Genomic DNA, 20627 nt, shown 5'->3' on the forward strand with positions numbered 1-20627 from the left:
ATACTTTTTATTTCCGTGATGATAAGCCTTCCCTTAATAATATTTTTTTCTAGATTGTTATGTGATTCATATTTCTATTTTGCTTCAGAGAACTTAGCACGTGTATTATTATTTACACGATTGACCTAAAATCTTTGAGCACACTTAGAAGTACTGTTGTACAAGCTAAAATACAATCAATCTGGCAGTGCAAGAACCGTCTTTATCCCTGAATTTGGTTTTTAAATGTACCTACGTGCACTTTCATCAGAGTAAAACAAACGTAGTTCACTCTTCTTCACTGTCTTCAGAAAGCATGGTGTCCGCGTAAACGGTGGAACAAATCTCGAACCTTCGTAGAGAGGAAATCAAGGATTTCTTTGCTATCAGTGTAGTGTGAAGAAGTCAACTGCTTGCAATGTACTTCTACTTTACAGCACTCCTTCGAGTGTTTTCTCGTCAATACGAATACCGGGATAATACGAAGACGCACTAAGATTTAAACACAGATTACAGTGAATACTATTTACCTACTATAAAATTAACCAAATACCTAAGTATACTCACTTACCTTGGAACACTGATGAAAGTAATGTTGGCAAGATATCCGTTTGTTATACCAAACAGGACGATAATAGCAATATATGCTCCATCAGAATCTAATAGAACTGGAATGTTATGCCTTGGCTGAGCGTTACAGAACAGAATCAGTGGAATAAACACAATTCGCAGGATACTTAACAACGCCTGTAACCATCCTTGGTAAATGGGCTGCAATCAACAAATAATGAGCAAGAACTTAGCGATATAATATACTTAAAATATACGAAATTCAAACATTCAACAAACATAACATATATGGAAAAGTCGGAAATAAGTTTCGTTTCCTTTTTTCCGCGAGAAATCGTAAATTAATGGAGCAAACAAGACATCGATTTACTGCGAGAGCCATTAATACATCATTTGTTGACGTAGGACAAGATCCTGTAAGACGACACTATCCAAGTAAGAAGAAAGTTCGAATATGCGGCCCGTTCTGTGCCCGGCAAATATGAGGGTTGAAACAATTAATGCACAGCGATATTGTCAGACGTTCATAACAATGGGCTAGCCTCTGACATCTGGCGTTCTTCTTTTAGACAATAATGAGAGACCACATTTGGCGCATCCAACGCAAAACTATCCAACCATGAACACCGTAACCATCCATCGTACAGTCCCGACTTCGCGCCCTGCGACTTCTGTCCCATCTCTTTCCAGGATTGAAGAAGGCCCTTAACGGAAGGCACTTTGGAACCAATGACGAAGTGAAGATAGCCGTGAAGATGTTTTTCCGTATGCAGGACAGACAATTCTTCCACGACAGTAAAAATGAAATGAAATCTTTCAGTGTAAGATCCCACGTTTATGCCCGTTAGGCTAAGGTAGATGAATGACTAAGGCAAGTGAAAGAATTGGTGGAATGAGACTGTGGGAGGAAATGAGCGTACCCCGAGAAAACCCACATACAATATGTTGTCCAACACAAATTTACCTGGACGGGATCGAACCTAGGACCCCAAGCACCAGAGGTAAGGCCTCTACCACTGAACCACCGTGTCCCCCTTTTCCACGATAATATTTTAAACGTTGTAAAGTGGTATGACAAATGTATCAACGTCCTTGGTTCTTATGTGGAAAAAGATAAAGTAAGTTTTGTTCTTTATTTTCGCAACATGCAAGGAAAAATCGAAAACTCATTACGCCTACTGATTCATTACCATATTACAAACCATAAACGAAAAACAAGATTTTAGACACTTTCGTCTATTTATTCACATAATCACCGCATCTGTTGAGGCACGTGTCTCACCATACATACCACAAGTTTCTCAATGTTCGCTGGTAGAAGGCGGCTGGATGATCACGGACGAACAAAGTTCTGGGCTTAAGTGTCGTCCTGTCAAGAACTTCTTCAATGGACCAAACGGATGGTAATCGCTGGGAGGCAAGGTCTGGACTGTAAGGGGATATTCCATAATTTCCATCCGCAGGGTGAAGTTTGAGGATTATTTTGTTCGTCACGTGCGGTTTTGCGTTGTTATAGAGAAAAAGCACATCACCAACATTCCGAATATCCTGATGTCCATTTTTCAAACTCCTTGCATGACCATTGCACACTTCGCATTGCTAAATCTTGTCCTCATACAGCGGCTTCGTTTCCCTGTGGACATATATGGCAGTGTGTCCTTTGCATCACAGAAAACTAATAACACTTCGTGGACGTCCTGTACCCTCCAGCCATCTCTTCAACTGATAACAGCGCCGTGTGGTGAGAGAAATCGAAAGTTAACACTGGGGCTGTTAACAAGAAAAGTCTACTGCATTGCTCGTATGTCGATCTTGCATTAAAATACATTACACGCTCGGAAAAAAAAAAAAAAAAAAAAAAAAAAGATGCAGAGACTTTTTGATTTTCCTCATATTATTAATCCTGCATAAACATCTATGTCCAATGACGCAATGAGAAATTTAATTTCCGACTTTTCCTTCTTTCTACACAGTAAAAAACGAGTTGTAAAATAACATAAAGTGACTACCATTTTAGCGTGTTACTTTTCTAGGTTTACAAATGGTGGTACGCCGAGTGGTTAGGTTTGGTTTGTTTATATCAAGCTAATACGAAGGTAACTTCAAGCACACAAAACTTATGACAAAAAATAAAAGACATTCTGTATGTATCACTATCACACAAACACTAAGTACACTGAAATTACCATTTCATTTACAACAAAAATCAGGAGTAAAGACACCAAAAAGAGCCATTTTGTTAGATAACAAGTAATGGCATTATCATGAAAGCTTAAGACTGTTTTCCGATATGTTGAAATTTAAATATAAAAGGTGATAAAAGTATAATATTTTCTATAATTTTGACGCTTACAAAACTAGATTGGGCTGCATAAATTATTAAGATGATTGCTCACCCACTGAATCCAACCAGATAGGAGCCTTCCAAGGTAATCACACATGCTGAAAACGAGATACCCAACTACAGGAACAAAATAAATATCTGAAAACAAGAAAACACAACAAAATGAATAGTATATTTTCTTAAATAATGATCACTGCCTTTACATCTAAAATTTAAAGGTTTTCGAATCATTAAGACAAAATTAATTAACACATGCAAACGTAATGAAACTGAATTTGCATTTTCTGCTCTAAATTAATAGTAAACAATGAACTACAGTGAAGGAAAATAATTCACTGTAATTTCCTTTCTTTGATCAATTTTGAATCTAATTATTAACAATGCATGTGATTTTCATTATTTGAAAAGCAAGAACAAGATCAACACAGTTTAAATTCTGAACAATTCCACAACGCAGATAGAAATACTTATATTTAAGCAAACGGGCAACAATGAATTTGGATATAGATATCTTAAAGTCATAACGAAAACCATTCCTTCGAAACAAAAATTGTATAAGTTTAGTATTTGACCATACAATAATAACATTAACTAACATGATGATCAAAAATAGTGCTGTTACAATTCGAATAATGGATTCTTTGAATATTTATTTCAATTGTTCAGATTTGAATAATTATTCGAACAACTGTTCGAATAACGAATAATTATTTGAACAACTGTTTGAATAACTATTAATTACTTGAACAACTGTTTGAATAACGAACAATTATTTAAACAACTGTTTGAATAACGAACAATTATTTGAACAACTGTTTGAATAACGAATAATTATTTAAACAACTGTTTGAATAACGAATAATTATTTGAACAACTGTTTGAATAACGAATAATTATTTGAACAACTGTTTGAATAACGAATAATTATTTGAACAACTGTTTGAATAACGAATAATTATTTGAACAACTGTTTGAATAACGAATAATTATTTGAACAACTGTTTGAATAACGAATAATTATTTGAACAACTGTTTGAATAACAAATAATTATTTGAACAACTGTTTGAATAACGAATAATTATTTGAACAACTGTTTGAATAACGAATAATTATTTGAACAACTGTTTAATAACGAATAATTATTTGAACAACTGTTTGAATAACGAATAATTATTTGAACAACTGTTTAATAACGAATAATTATTTGAACAACTGTTTGAATAACAAATAATTATTTGAACAACTGTTTGAATAACGAATAATTATTTGAACAATTATTCGAATAGCAAATAATTGTCCGAATATTGAAAACGATTATTCGAATATTCAAATAACGGCAGAAAAAGATTCAAATTATTGCTACAGCACTAGGAGAAAATGTATGAATTCAACAGAATTAAAGTTTTTTATTTTATATTTACAGTATTTTAATTTTGTTTTTTGTCTCTTCTTTATATATGAGATACTGTAAGACGAGGTTATTTTGCACCAGAATTAAGGAATTTTAAAGAAAATCGCATGTAACTTACAAAAATAATGATTTAGAACGCTGTATTTTAAACATATAATAGCTAGATATATAAGGAAAACATCTGTGCAAGTGCATTAGTAAACATTTAGTATGACCATAGTTATTGAACTATATATAAACTTTGGTGCAAAGTAACACTCGGGTGGGGATACTTGCACAACATACAGAAAAAAGCATATCCACCATGCGAATATAATGCTTCTGTGCAATGTTTTCCCTTCAGTATTTACGCATTTCACTTCCTACACAAAACTGCATGCAGTCTACAAATATTGAAATTAGAATGATGGTACTGGTACTAGTATGAATTATCGATATTTGTAAAGAAAATTATGTATTTTCTGGTACCGGCACAGGAACCACATTCTGATAGTTTAGCATATGCCCTACAAAATTGCCAACTCAAGAACGGAAAAAATCCCCGTGAACTGATTTGCCTTAGTTGCTCTTTATCAGGCTGAAGTCCACCTAAATTGCATGATTATTTTTAAATCTAATGTTAGTCATTCCTATACGTATAAGCTTTTCAAGCCCCCCCCCCCCAAAAAAAAGTCTAGTGATTTCTAAGAAAAAAGAAAACTAAGCTTTTCTGAGTGAAGCCCTCTCAAACTAATTTTCTGGATCCGCCACCGTTCGTAATTTATTTTCCAACAAGAAATCCATTCCGGCATCTACGTAAATAGGAAATTTACCTAAAATTAGAAGACAGGAGGTACCAGCGGTAGTAATTTCCCATCTAAGGGGTTACTCTAGACCGGTGGAAAGCAACCTCGATTAGAGGCTGAAATCGCCTTCTCCCAGTTTTATCTTTTTTGACTTTAAAACGTTTCACACTTCAATTTCAACTATTGCTTTAAAGTCCCATTATACACAGTAGTATTCTGCAAAACTGACTTAATCTCGACGGAATTTCTTGTAGGTGATATCTTTCAAATTTTGTCGGCCTTTACAGTGACCGCTTTTCATACCTCTGCAACAACAAACCCTTCCAGTAATTAGAACTGAAGTTAACCGCCAATATTATAGCCAAAATACAGTTAGATGTTCTATCTTACGGTGGTAGTTGAAACTTTCTCTTTACAGTTCATAGTTTTACCGACAGAGAACTGTGCAACTCTTTTCATATTTTGTGCAAAGTAACCTCGTCTTATGGTATCTTAAAAGTCCTACAGGGATATGAAATCCTGTAACTTTCAACGTAAAGAAGTATATTTCAATGAAATGAAATCTTTAAGTTTACGACCCACGGTTATGCCAGTTGGGCTAAACGAGACGGTGATGATGAGATATGAATGAAATGGTGGAATGAATAAAGTGGGAGGAAACGGGAGAACCCCGAAAAAACCCACGAGCACGGTGTTTGTCCACCACAAAGTCCACACGGCGCGAGCTGGGTATATTTCAATGAAATTAAGTTATTTATACAGAGGAAACTTTAAAATTTCGTTCTGTCCTCACTGTTAAATAAAAGGATCATGTAACTCCAAGATAGCGTCAATTCAGAAGACACAGCGTGGGTCATGGTTTGTCAAGTTAAAATTTTGACTTTTGGTGTAGAGGTCCTAAACAACGTTTAAAAACGCCTCCCTCCAATGGAAATAAGCACCCAGAAATGGTACGGTAAGTTTAAGGAAACGTGACGTAATGCAGACAAATAGTACACATAGCAACAAAAGATGGCAGCACTTCGACTCATATAAATGTTATCAGAAAATTCATAAGCTCGTAATATTATTTTCGTGAAGGAACACGGGAAACATAATAAGTTGTTCGTTACTTGGTGCAAAATGTCACATAAACTGCATAAACGTTTGCTTAAAACAAAACACAAATACAAATTCTCACTGTCCATTACTAGGCATTTATGATATGGTTTTAACATAACACGCTTCCAGCGATATTTTCAATGAATTACTTAAACGTAGCCATTTGTTACGTTGTACGCTCTGTCGTCTGATTCCTCCTAGTAGTAGTTAAGAGGATGCCATACTAAAAATAATACAAAACTGACCCTTTCTTCTTTCTCATAAGTGATGGACCTAAAGAATTTTTAGTGTTGCCAGAATAACAATTCCCCCAAAATCTAAGTTAAGGCAATGGCTGGAGGAACGAACTCAACTGCATTTGATTATGTATCATGTTTTGGTATCCTGTGAACTACTTTTTAAATATTATTATTATTTAATTTTAATAACTATATGTTAAAACTATTTTGTTAATTACAAACTAAATATAACTATTATTTGAAAAGTAGTTCACAAGATTCCAAGACAACATGATATGTAATCAAATGCAGTTGAGTTCGTTCCTCTAGTCGCTGCCTTAACTTAGATTTTGGGGGAAATGTTATTTGGCAACAATGAAAATTCTTCAGGTTCATATTTCTGGTGTAGAATAACATTATCTATGATTGTGATGTTACATTTCATTATCTTCTTTCACTTATGAGAAACAAGCAAAAGGAAAATGGTAAATTTTGTAATTATTTTTAATATTGTCAGGCTCTTAACGCATCGCCACGGTCAGCCGAAGAGCCGGGTTCGATTCTCAGATCAGCCCCAGTTTTCCACTCTTTGAATTTCCATAATAAATGCTTGTTATTTAATATGTAAAGGGTCATTCTGACCGTGTGACATTGATTCTTCCAGTTATGAATCGTGTACACTGTTTAATATTGCATGGTGTTAAGTGCAAAAACGATTTGCGTTCGTTTAGGTACGTTACCATAATTTATTATTTAGTACTATACAATTGTGTTCTAAAAATGTACTGGGTACTTATACGTTCTGAAAATGTGTTGGGTTGTATTTCTTGGTTAAACTTTGTAAGCAAGTTAGAACGATGCCTTTTACTGATATGCTTACTACTACAGAGTGATAAGTATGCATGGCGTTATGTAAACAATGAAATCTCGGACATTTTGAGTTATCGTAAATGAAGGAAATTCAGAGTAAATTTAAAATGTATAATATTGCTTAACAAAATCTAAGTATGACTAGGCATCTTTATTACATTCTTCTTCTTCTTCTTTTGCGCTACAGCCCATTGTGGGCTAGGGCATCCTTAACAACAACTCGCTATTGGATCCTGTCCCTAGCTAGCTCTGTCGTTCCATCCCCGAATACCCATTATACGTAGGTCTTTCCCAACGTCTTCTGACCATCTTCTCCTGGGTCGTCCTCTTGCTCTCTTTCTTTCGATTGGTTATCATCTGGTTTGGGATTCTCGTATCATTCATTCGTATGACATGTCCTATCCACCTGATTCTATGTGACTTTGCGATGCGTACTATGTTTTCGTTGTTGATTATCCAGTCTATTTCATGATTGTATCTATTATATTAAAAAAAAAAGTCCTGTCATACACTTCTTCATTTTTTGTATACTATTGAATTCGCACCTACAGATGTTTGATGTGTAAAAATAAGTTTTAATCGATTGTTTTCTCCTTTTATTAATATAATGATAATTCAACCGTTACCAGTGTTCTGAATATAGAGACACTGGATTTGTCCAGTAGGTTCTGGTACAAGGCACGTGGTCTGTAGTGAAACGATAGTTTTAATGTTTTTAATCTTCAGGGCAAAAATGTTTTTAAATCTGGCACGAGCCAGGAAGAAAGAAGAAGAGAAGGAAAAAGTAATAATTAATATTCATTTGCTTGCCTTTTTATGATATAAAACAGATGGCTGTTGTTTACTAATCACTCGGACAACGAATGTGTTTTGTTCTTTATGCTTGCTATAGTAATCAGGTTGTTATAAAGATTTACAACGAATGGAGACGTGAAAGTATAGTGATTTTAGAATTTGTAGAAAACAAAAAATCTTTGAAAAAAAATGAGTATGTTTAAAAGTTATTTTATTCTGTGTGGTATCATTTGGACATTTATTGTGTGAATTACGTTTTAAATACCGGTAGTTCAATAATTCTATTTTAACGAACTTTGGGTAAATATAGAACTGACTGTGCAAATTTAAGGTTGTATAGTGGAAGAGCATCTAAGAGTGGGGGAGTTATGGTTCTTCTGAGAACGGACTGGGTAGCGTATGCTTAACGCATCGGCACGGTACGCCGAAGATTCTGGGTTCGACTCCCAGTCCAGTCATGCACTTTTTCAGTCTTTGTGATTTATTGAATTAGCACCAACATACAATTTGGTGTGTAGAAGTAACTTTAAATCAGTTGTTTCCTCTTTTCTTTAACATCATTATCATCATAGGTATTCTGCCATTATTGCCAGGTCACTTGTTGCAACTACGAAGCTTCCATGCTCCACGGTCTTCCGCTAACCTCTTCGTCTTCACGTACGATTTTTCTGTTTTGATATCGTCCATTAATTGTAGTCTCCTTCGCCCTCTCCGTCTCTTTCCTGCCACTACACACTCTAGCACGTCCTTCTTAGCCAATGTCCCAACCAGTTTATCTTCCTCTTCTTAATAGTATCTAAAAATTGTTCTTTTCTTCCCCTATCATTTCTAACACCTTCTCATTCGTTTTCTGGTTGACCCAACTAATTCTCTCCATTCTTCTCCACACCCGCATTTCGAAAGCTTCCAATCTTTTTTCATCATTTTTCATAATATCAATGTTTTTGACTCATACAGTACAATACTCCACACGAAGCATTTTATAAATCTTTTTCTCAACTCTTTCTTCAAGGTCCCACAAAATAGTATTTTCTTCCTCCTAAAGGTTTCTTTAGTCATTCCTATCCTTGCTTTTTATTTCACATTCACACTTCATACCATCACTAATAATAGTGCCCAGGTATCGAAAACTAGTCACTTCTTCTATTTTCTCCTCTCCTACTTCTATATTTGACTCCGATCCCTTCATGCTAATCACCATGGCTTTTGTCTTCCTAACATTCATTTCCATCCCATTTTCTTCACAGCCCTTCCTCAACTTTTCTAACATCTTATTGCTTTCCTTTTCAAATTCTGCCACAAGCACCATATCCTCTGCAAACCGTATACACATAACCATTCTACCTCCTTCCGAAATGCCATCTTCATTGTGTAGGCAGTGCAAAATAAAGAACTAAATATATGCGTTAGGAAGTGTTTGAGTCCCGATGGATGTGGCTTCTTTTGACATGTAATTGTTAACCCTATTGATTTATGCTTAAAAAGAATTTAAAAACAAGAACCACAAAATCCATTTCTAACAGAAAGTTGATATACAACTTACCATTCCACGCAGATTTATGAGTTCCCATCGATACCACTAAAACCGTGATAGCTGGATACATGGCCAACGTAATGAAGAACACCATCCACACCGTAAATCCATACACCCAGATCTAAAATAGGATTATAAATTTCACGTTTAATAAGATCTAAGGCTCTTATATTATACATTCATTGCAAGAATATACAACCATAAACTAAACTGTGTAACTGCATATGAAGGTTAAAAAAATATGAGGTAATGGAACCGATTATTCGTGAAATAATACAGTATCAAAGAATATTATGTTTCTCCATCACGTAATATGCTGGAACCGAACTCGTGAACTCATGCTTCTCACATAAACATTCCATGACGTAAGATTCCTAAACGTCCTCGTTTCCCGGGAGAGTCCCCGGATTTTAAAGAAAAATCCGCATGCTCCATGACGGAAATTAAAAAGCATCCCCGGATTCATTGAAAAAGATCTGAAAAGCTTACTATAGTATTCGAGTCTAATCAATCAATAGGTGCCTTGCACCACATCAAATTACATAGAAAAAAGAAGCACCTAAAGTCTATCATTCACACACTTCAAAATAAGCAGAATCAAAGTTAGAAATAAAATTATACTGGTGTCTGTAAATAGGTTACACTAAATTTCCACCAGGGAATCCTAAACTTAAGAGCCTGACATACTAAAAATAATACAAAATTTACCATTTTTCTTTTTACTGTTTATTCATGAGTGAAAGGAGATAATGAAATCTTTGAGTTTTATGTCGCACGGTTATGACGGTTAGGCTAAAGGAGACGGTGATGATGAGTAATGAATGAAATGGTGGAATGAAGAAAGTGGGAGGAAACATGGAGAACACCAAGGAAACCCACACACACGGTTTGTCCACCACAAAGTTTACTTGGCGGGGGCTGGGATCGAACCCGGGACTCCAAGCAACAGAGGTGAACGCTCTACCACTGAGCCACCGCGGCCCCTATATAAGTGAAAGGAGATAATGAAATACAACTTACCACAATCATAGATAAGGTTATTCTACAACAGAAAATATCGCGTAGAATGTCATACGTCCAATTTGAGAGAAAAAATGACATACGTTCAGTTTTTCCCAATGTTGACTTTGTTAGCTATTTCAATAGTTTGACACCTGCTACGATAGTTTGATATGCTATCATGAATCAAAAAGCCAATAACTACATTTTACTGTGTACTACATTTTAAATAACATTATTATTTAATTTTAATAACTATATGTTAAAACAATTTTGTTTATTACAAACTAAATACAACTATTATTTCAAAAGTAGTTCACAGGATTCCAAGACAACATGATACGTAATGAAATGCAGTTGACTTCGTTTCTCTAGTCGCTGCCTGAATTTATATTTTGGGGGAAATATTATTCTGGCAACACTATAATCTCTATGGATGGCAACATTGAGAATTCTTCAGGTTCATATTTTCTGTTGTAGGATAACATTATCTATGATTGTGGTAAGTTGCATTTCATTATCTCCTTTCACTTATGAAAAACGAGCAAAAGAAAAATGGTAAATTTTGTATTATTTCTTGTATGGCAGGCTCTTAACTAGACATATTATAATCAGATAACACAGAAGTCTAACACAACATATAAATCTTCAATTAACATTTAAAAGGTAATCAATCTTACTTCAGACCACAACTGATTACTAAATATGGACAAAATTAAAGGAAAAATTATTACTGAAAGAAAACTATATACTGGGAATACCGTGTCAGTTAGCGAAAAAACAAAAATTAGAAAACTGAAGAGCGAGACCTTCTTCACAACTATATATATCTTTAAACAAACTTAGTATTAATAAGTACAATACGAAATAAACCTTAAATCAATAATAAATGCTTTTAGTAGTCTCTTTTGACCCAATCCTACTGAAGTTTCTCGAAATTTCATTTCCGGTTCGTTTCGATCGCATAGTAATAAAACAGTGCCAAATATACGGAGTTTGCCCACATTGTCAGACCACTTCTGGATTTTTGTCCAGACTTAATATATAATCTTCGGGTATAGTTAGTGTTCAGACTATTATAATTTCCAATCTCCTCATTTTTTGCCGTTTAAAAAATGTTAGCATCACAGATAGAAAATGAAAATGAAATGAAATCTTTGAGTTTTAGTCCCACGATTATGCTGACAAGGCTAAAGGAGACGGTGATGATGAGAAATAAGTGAAATGGTGGAATGAAGAAAGTGGAAGGAAACGGGAGAACCCCGAGGAAACCCACACACATGGTGTGTCCACTACAAAATTCACTTGGAGAGAGCTGGGATCGAACCCGGAATCCCATGCACCAGAGGTGAACGCTCTACCACTGAGCCACCGCGGCCCCAGCATCACAGATAGATGGATGGACAGTACAAAACCAATTTCAAGAAGGTAATTGATTTATTTTCCCACTTCGTTCTCAGAACACAACATAATAACTCTGCAGCAGATTTTTTCCAGATGATAATTTGTGAAGGGTGCGCTGACTCATATAGTAAATAATGTTGTCAACGAACTTGTGTGGAACTTCGATGGTATTTTATGGTAATAAACCTAAAAATAGTAATATAGTATAGTAATAAACCTAAAAATAAATATTATTATTATTATTAGTTTCTTCAACCTCAATCTTGATTCTTTATGTCTAACATTAAAGAAATTGTTTTTAAAAAGCTGATTTTTATTTTTATATATATAAATTAGCCCAATTTTGCTTCAACAGATGGTGATTCTAAGGTAAGTTTTACAGTTTTGTAGCCATTACATGTTATCCTATATAGACTGTGCTTTTTTTTAATACCTGGCAGTACTTGAAGTACTCGAACAGCTCAGCTATAAATTCATTTCCAGCCTCTGTATATAGCAATGGCTATACAAATGCCCCTCTGACCTTTCCTGACCAGTCAAATTCATTAATAATACTATTTTTATAATTTTTTATTTTAGTAAGTCTACTTTTCGGTCTATGAGCTAGGTGATGGTATTAATATCCGATATTTCGAATGCAAACATCGAATTCATCTTCAGGGTTTGTAATGAAGAGCCCGGAGATGTGATACGGTGATTATTTAGGGGCAGAACTATGATTGGGGACTTGTGATTGGTTGAGGGAAATGCTGACTTCTGATTGGCTGAGGAATGCTGGCTTCTGATTAGCTGTTGTTGTGGCTACTAGAAATGAGTTTGTTGAATCTGTTTTTCTTCCTGAAAATGGCAGACCAATTTTTTTTTTTATTTAATTATTTCTTCAACAGAAAAAAAAAAGTTATCTTGAACGCTTTTGCTCTTCACTCCTTCACCGGCACTCACCTTTTTCAAAATTGCCTTGTACGACAATTCCCTACTAGTTGATGGTGTTTCTTCCGATTGAATAACACTAGGATGATACTGCATGGTGCTTACTTGAATTTTGTCCAACATATGGAACCTGAAGAATACCTGCAATAACGAGAAAGCAAGTACATTAATTAGGTATGAAGTTTATTTGCTTACTGAACTTATTTCCCCCTACTGAGGGGGAGGGACAGCCCCCCTCACCCCCGTTTCACGAAAGCAAACCACATATATTAAATACCAGAAATATCAGACGTAATATAGCAACCATGGAGATGCCCCTCTCTCCTAGAAAATTTTCTTTGGACGCCCCTGCAAACCAGTCTTTCGCTCACCAAGAACTCGCCACAGCATTGATTTAGTTCCAAGAAAATGTTTTACAGTTTTATTCGAACATTACAACAATCTATTATCCTCATCCTTCTCCTCCTCCATATCATCATCATCATCATCATTTACGAAGAAGAATATGTTTATAGATGAATGACACTCGGTGTGAACAATCCACCTCTCTGATGCACCAGAAATCCGAGTACATTTCCGAGAAATATTACTTGATATATGGATTAGGATTTCACAGGCCACGAGACCATTCTACCAGGGGTGTTATTTAGGGGGGCAGGAGGGGGCAATTACCCCCCCCAAGAGTTTAGTACGTGAAAGTCTTATGTTGGTGGTGCTTTTGCCTCTCTCAAGTGAAGTCTGAAATGCCCCTGCATTCTACCCTTACTACTTTGCCTCAGTGATTTCTAGTTACGTCTGTGGACTAGAATGAGCCCTCGGGCAGAACACTTAGACAAGACAGTAAGCAAACAAATAAGTAACACTGAAACCGAAACTATCAGATGACAACTTGTCTAGTTTACCGTAACACCAACGCCTGTCCCGCTAAGTAAACATTCCTTTATACAAAATATGTATCGTCGACTGATTGCTTTAAAAATGTATAATAATAACGATCTCTCTTGCATTCAACAGGACTGACTCAATGCTGAGAGAACGATGATACAGATACTACAGAAATTTGAATTAGGTTAAATTTGCGAAATGAAAATTATAGTTCGTACCACAGACTACCTCTTGTAACCTACAACCAAGAAGAAACATATGCTCTCAGATATACTGAAGTGATCTTACTAGATTACTGTTTATCTCTTGAAACTAGTCCCAACAACCATAGAGCTGTTCATGCCAAAAATAAATAAATAAATAAATAAATAGAAAAGTTTTTTTTTAAGTACTTCTTACCAATCAAATTAACCAAACTATCTACATCACATTTGGAAGTACCTGGGACTTCTTAGGCTGGTATTAGGAGACATAAAGGAAAGATACAATTGTCGTGTAACAGCAAGAAGACATTGCCCAGGTCTGAAATTTAAATTTACTGTTTATTCTTCTTGGTAAGCGGTGTCAAAATTATCATAAATTCCGAATCCCCCCCCCCCCTTACGTAATAAATGCTATCTTGAGAACACCAAAAGATACATCGATAACAGAATTAAGGTACAAATAAGAGACAGTAAAATATTGTAAAAACCTGACATTAATATCGAAAGAAAAACAGAAACTTTTATATTAACATACAACTAATAGCTTTAGATTAAATTTGCACTTGGCAGTTGGACTAGATTTGAATTTACTTAGAGCTTTCGGTGTATGTGCACGGAAGAAAAAACTCGACAACCTTTAGTAAGAACAGAAGATCGATGCACAGTAAATGAACTGGTAATTTTGACGCGTGTCCCCACGAAGAAGAAACATTGGATTTACACTTGCGGGCCTAAGTAATACTGTGATATACCTGCTAATTCTACATTTTCTTTTTCCATATCACCAGCCAAAGAAATCTGAGGCGCTTTGAAACCTACGAAGGATGATCGAAAAATAAAAGTTACAAAGCCTATTATAGTTTATGTGAGACACACCCTGGAAGATACACACACCTAATGATAAAAGGCACTCAACAATAGCCCTCGACGTAACCACAAATTTGTTCAACCGTTCATCACAACGGCAGATAAACTTTTCTATACCATTTGCATAGAAATCCGTGTCAAGTTCCCGTGAGGTAGTGGTTTTGACATAATTACATGCCAGATGGCCAATCATCTTTTGCTGTAGAACAGGGAAAAGGTGAAAGTCACTGGGGCTATGCCAGTGCTGTGGAAGGGATGCTCTAGTCGTTCCAAGCGTAATGTCAGTGGTTGAAGTACTGGCTTTACCGCTGTGTCAAGGGTTGTAACTAACAATATTGGCCCGTCTTTCTTTGAAGGCACGACACCACTTTCTTACATGTTGCTTTGAAACTTAGTCCACTCCATACACCTCTACAATCTGCCTATGAATGTTTGCAGGTGTAGTGTTTTTGGCCCACAGGAACCGCATTATAGACCTCACTTCTATTCTTAACCAATTTTCCAGACAAATAATCATTTTTAATACCCGCTTCTCGAGTGTACACCATCAGAATCCGAAGTCTTCAAAATCTGTACCAAGACAGACATGTTATTAATCTACAAATAAATTTTCGTTTAAGCTACAGTAAATAACATAAGAGTTTTATGCTTTTGTAACTTTTTTTTTTAACATCCCTCGTAGTATACATAAGATTAATCTAAAATTTATAACCATACTTTTACTTTTGACATAATTCCAAAACATTAGTAATTTTATTAACGTAAAAACCAATGCGTATTGAAAGAAAATAATAATAATAATAATAATAATAATAATAATAATAATAATAATAATAATAATAATAATAATAATAATAATAATAATAATAATATAAACTTACCGTTCTGGACAAAATCACATACGCCGCTAGTGAGAGCACAAGCATGGTATTAGCTACCATGAAATAGACGAAAGCACTTTTCGTAGAAGACACTCCCAGATAAAGAGAAACGATCTCCGCCACTGCAGCAAAAATTCCTCCCAACGCTTGACCTCCTACAACTGCTGTGATATATCGAGACGAAAACTTGCCAACTATTCCAAACAAGCCACCTTGCATTATGGCACTGCCAACTGAAAAAATAAATAAATATCTTTTACTCATCAATGTAAATTTATAATCGTCGAAATCTGGTTACAATTCTTCAAAAACATAACGTAAAATGAATTTAGAGTGATTATATAAGGGCTATTGTGAAGTAAATACTGTTTTGGAATAAAACAACAGTAAACATTTTACATACTTATTATTATTATATATCATATATATGACATTTAAACTAAATGACATTTGACCTCTGATGATATCGCTGACCTCTTCGCTTTGCTAAAAAGGATGTTTGGTAGATCCTTTATACATATGCTTTTTAACATTATTTTCAACTAATTAATTGTGTACAATAAGCTGTTGAAAAGGGAGCCCTTTCCTCAAGGGTCATAGATGACCTGCTAGAGGTCACCGGGTCACGACTGCCCACATTTCTCGCTATCACATTGTTTCGGATCAGAATTTATGTCGATATACCACTCTTTGCTACTGGAGATGGATATTAAAAAACATGTGAGACTACTATTTAACATTGAAATCCCATAAGGAAAAAATCGCATTTTGACCTTTGACCCTGTAACTCCGCAGACTTAAACACCCGTGATCTCGTTTTGTTATCAAACAAATCTTATGACCTTCCTCTAAATTGCCTCTAAATTTCACAGTTCTAGCTTTTACGAGTGCTGAGTACTATGAAATTAAAATTTACACACGAATTATGGGACAGTCTGTATATATATATATATATATATATATATATATATATATATATCTTAACCTACTTTCCCGCATAGTAACTGTTGGTATTCAAACCTTTGTCACAGAATAAGTTTCTCTAGTACCTCCTCCGAGAAGTCAGCCGCCTGAAACAATGATCACTTCTCAATCGTTGTCTCTACTTCTTCATTGACATTGAAACATTGGCCGGCGAGAAATTTCTTCAGATGTACGAAGCCATGGTAGTTTGCCAATACCAAATTTGTGCTGTATGACTTCAGGCATAGGCGACGGTAGGTCTTTTCCTTTCTACTTTCAGAATGCCTTTATCGGTTAAACTGTTACCCTTTAATTCTACTTTTTTTTTTTTTTAAAGCAAGTTAATTAGAAAATGATGAAGTAACAATTTGATTACAGTCATATTCTTATTTTTGTATAAAATTATTATTCGAGAATTTTGAAGTATTACTGAAAACTAACATTATGAATGTACTACATCTATAAAATGTCATAATAAAAATATATGAAGAAGAATCAAAATTACAGATCAGAAAGTAGGAGCACTGTCACAAATGACTAATCCTGTATAACGTAGAATGGTTCTTCCCTCTATTAATTAACCTATTTAATGGGGAGCGCGTCTGAGCCCCAAAGACGAAACTGAATCAAGGAGCATGTCTACAACAGAGGCGAAAGGGCACGAAAGAGATTTTTTGAAAAATAAAAGATTTTTTCCACGACTATTTTCAACATCTTTCATTTCCCATTATAACATTAAAAAAAAAAAAAGCATTTAACTACTTCATTCTAAGAAAAAAAAATGGTAAAGTTCAATAATCAAGGGGAATAGATCACTCGATAGAAGAAAAAGCACAAGTTTAAGTTGTTTTTTTTTTTTTTTTTTTTTTTTTTTTTTTTTTTTTTTTTTTTTTTTAATAGTTCAAACGAATTGTTTGTAGAGATAACGATAAATATGTTTTGGTGAAAATTTAATAGAATTGGTAACAACTGTTTTGAAAATGTAGTAGTTAGACTTAGTGGAGTGAAATTATCATTTAGAATTTATTCATAAACTAAAGCTTCAGTTAAAGCTTAACCACTTTAGAGGTAAAGACACTTTTTATATAGAAAGTTACACGGAACAAATGTAACTATCTGTACAGGATGTTTCAAAACAACACCGGCAACGTTTGGAAGGTGATTCCTGACACCAAGATAAGACAGAAAGTATAGACCAACCTGGGTGCACAAATGCTTCCTTTCGCAGTTATAGGCTGCCAAAGATAAGAAAAAAATGAACTTTAAAGGTTCATAGCTCCGAAACTATGGGACCCACTGTAGTAGGGTCAAGACTTCACTTAGGAATTAGTATGTGACCTATCCAAATACACATGTTTCAGAGTCCTGCGATACTTGCACAACACTTTTTATAGAGGTAGTTGATGAGCACTTCAAATTATATGCTTATAGTCAAACTCCCTCTATAAAAATTCTTGCGTTAGTACCTTAGGATTCTGAAACAGATTTTTGAATAGGGCACATATTAGTTTCTAAGTAAAGTCTTGACCCTACTACGATAGGTTCCATATTATTAGAGCCATTGACCTTTGAAGTTCGGTTTTCATGTTTTCGGCAGCCTGTAACTCCGAAAGGAAGTATTTGTGCACCAAGGTTGGTCTATACTTTCTGTCTTATCTTGGTGTCAGGAATCACATCCCAAACGTTGTCGGTGTTATTTTGAAACAGCCTGTATATTGAAGCTGCTAAAATTCGAGCACGAGAAAGTTAAAAACGCTATACCCAAGTTTCCTATTTCAAATATATTGACACGATATAAAGAAATAAAGAATAAATACTATAAGTAATGAACATCTATTGTCGTTAAACTAACATCATACCTAAAATGGCTGTTTATGGCTTTAATTTTGTAAAATAAAATTATATTAGGTTCTAATAGAATATTTGAAGCTCGGAGAACAAGATGTAAGCGATATTCTCTACCTAAACAAATAGGAATACAAAGTAGAAACTAGATCCAGTTTGCTAAAGACAGACAGAAGTAAATGGAGAGTTCTTCTGAACGAGGCATTGAACTTCGGGTTTCATAGGCCATAGAGTGAGTTAGTAGAACACACATGACAAGATGTATAACTTTTAGGAACTTGATGTGGTATTACGCAACCTATATGACACTTGTAATGTGTTGTATTGCGTAACTTACAATTGCTGGCCACCAATGAAATACCAGTTCAATAACTAATAAAGATAGCCACCTCCGGACAGAACATCCGATTCGTAAGTACAGAATGTTATAAAGACACTTTTTTAATTGTAAAATCCACTACAAGGAAATAAGTGATACATGAATAAAGTTTAGAAAAAGTTAAATAAAGTTAAAAAAGCGAATGTTTCCGTTTTTTCCCCCAAAAAGCGGGCTTTTTATAATTTAGAAAACCTCCATCTCAAAACAGCTGGTTTGTTTGCATCTCTAGTGCATTAATAAAAACACTGTCTCTCTAGACGCACTCCCCAAGTACAAAGAAGTGTTTTTATTCCGCGCGTTTGTATAGATGCTCTCCTCGATCCAGGGTCGTCTTAGGAGCGAGTCTTGGGACTAACAGGTGGTACTTTTGTTCTCACACAATATGGATTCGAAGCTGCCCTAACTGACATCTTAGGAAAGGTCGAATGCTCTACTGCAAACACGTACAACTGGTTTCGTACTACGTCCTGTGAGGCCATAATTAATGTAAACAACGTTCGTAGGTAACTTGAAAGGATTAGGTTTAAGGCACAACAAAAGTAGATCACAAACAAACCACAGAGTGCAGTAATGTTTCAACTACACTACATGAATGTTGAACAGTACATCTCGTAGAAAACAATCTGAAGATCATGTCGATGTATAGTTATCCATTATGTCTCACAAATAAAGTTAAAAACAGCTTAACATGAGTTAATGTTTGATTCTTTCTCGTAATTATTAAGGAAGTCATACAATTTGACGTTCCTGTATGATATTCCGTAATTTTCACACATAGGAGCGGCTAGAAATCGTCAGGAAAAGCAAGAATTCAAAAAATGATATGGATTAATTGTGGAATAGAATAAAACTACGATTCACAAACAATACATACAGATAAAAGTTGTGTATAGTTACTACATGTGTTAAAATTCTGAGTCCTAACTTTTAATTTATTTCATCTATCCCTCATTGTTAGTTTCCTATCTACCTGACATAGCTTGCGGTTCCGTAAGCAGAAAGTAGTTATTTTTGACTAATTGCGGAAAACCACACTATACATCAAAAATTTTATTCTACACCTAGTTTCAATCATGTAACTACCACGAATCTCTTCCAAATAATAATACTTTACATCATCTTTAGTGATTTTAATATTCAATCACTTTAGTGATTCTAATTTTAACAAACTACAGCACTAATACTCTTAGCAACGTAAGTTTTCTCGTAATTCTCTCACGTCGCCTCACATTCTCATTCCACCAATTGAAGGGGTAATTTGGATAAGGGCGTATCGACCTATTTCCGGTAAAATGAGATATACATATTTTCTGCAAGTTTGAGCACGTCCGTATATGTCTAGGAGGTATTAAGTGGGATCTCTGCTCCAGTGGGATGTCGGCTATGTCTAGGTGGGATCTCTGCTCCGTAGCGATCGCCTGTCTTCAAAAATGGTGTGTGAATACGTTGGTTAGTTGGATAAGGGCGTTTGTTTTTCTGCTCTCCTGAAAAATTGAAGAATTGCTAGTTACGCCCTTATCTAAATTTACCCCTCAATTCTTCCTGATCATTCAATTGGAATTATTATCTCTCGCTCGCTATTAACCCACAGGACCTAACATGGAAACGTTAAATTAAAGTACTAATACCAGTACTACGAGAAGATTAAAATTATTTCACATAA

At 35.0% G+C, this 20627-nt stretch overlaps 1 protein-coding gene across 3 annotated transcripts in view; it reads right to left on the minus strand.

Annotated features, from left to right (window-relative positions):
- Positions 1–20627, minus strand: part of Ent1 (Equilibrative nucleoside transporter 1) — an 86732-nt gene that overhangs the window by 12914 nt on the left and 53191 nt on the right. For all 3 annotated transcript variants that reach the window (XM_081758235.1, XM_081758237.1, XM_081758236.1), the window contains exons 7-11: positions 15778–16010; positions 12954–13082; positions 9618–9729; positions 2946–3031; positions 551–750 (exon numbers count right to left, since the gene is read on the minus strand). In XM_081758235.1, coding sequence (XP_081614361.1) covers positions 551–750; positions 2946–3031; positions 9618–9729; positions 12954–13082; positions 15778–16010 — 760 coding nt within the window. The remainder of the gene's footprint in view (positions 1–550; positions 751–2945; positions 3032–9617; positions 9730–12953; positions 13083–15777; positions 16011–20627) is intronic.

The sequence above is a fragment of the Thermobia domestica genome, chromosome 5 (genome assembly GCF_964235325.1).
Source record: "Thermobia domestica chromosome 5, izTheDome1.hap1.1, whole genome shotgun sequence".
Classification (NCBI taxonomy): Eukaryota; Metazoa; Arthropoda; class Insecta; order Zygentoma; family Lepismatidae; genus Thermobia; species Thermobia domestica.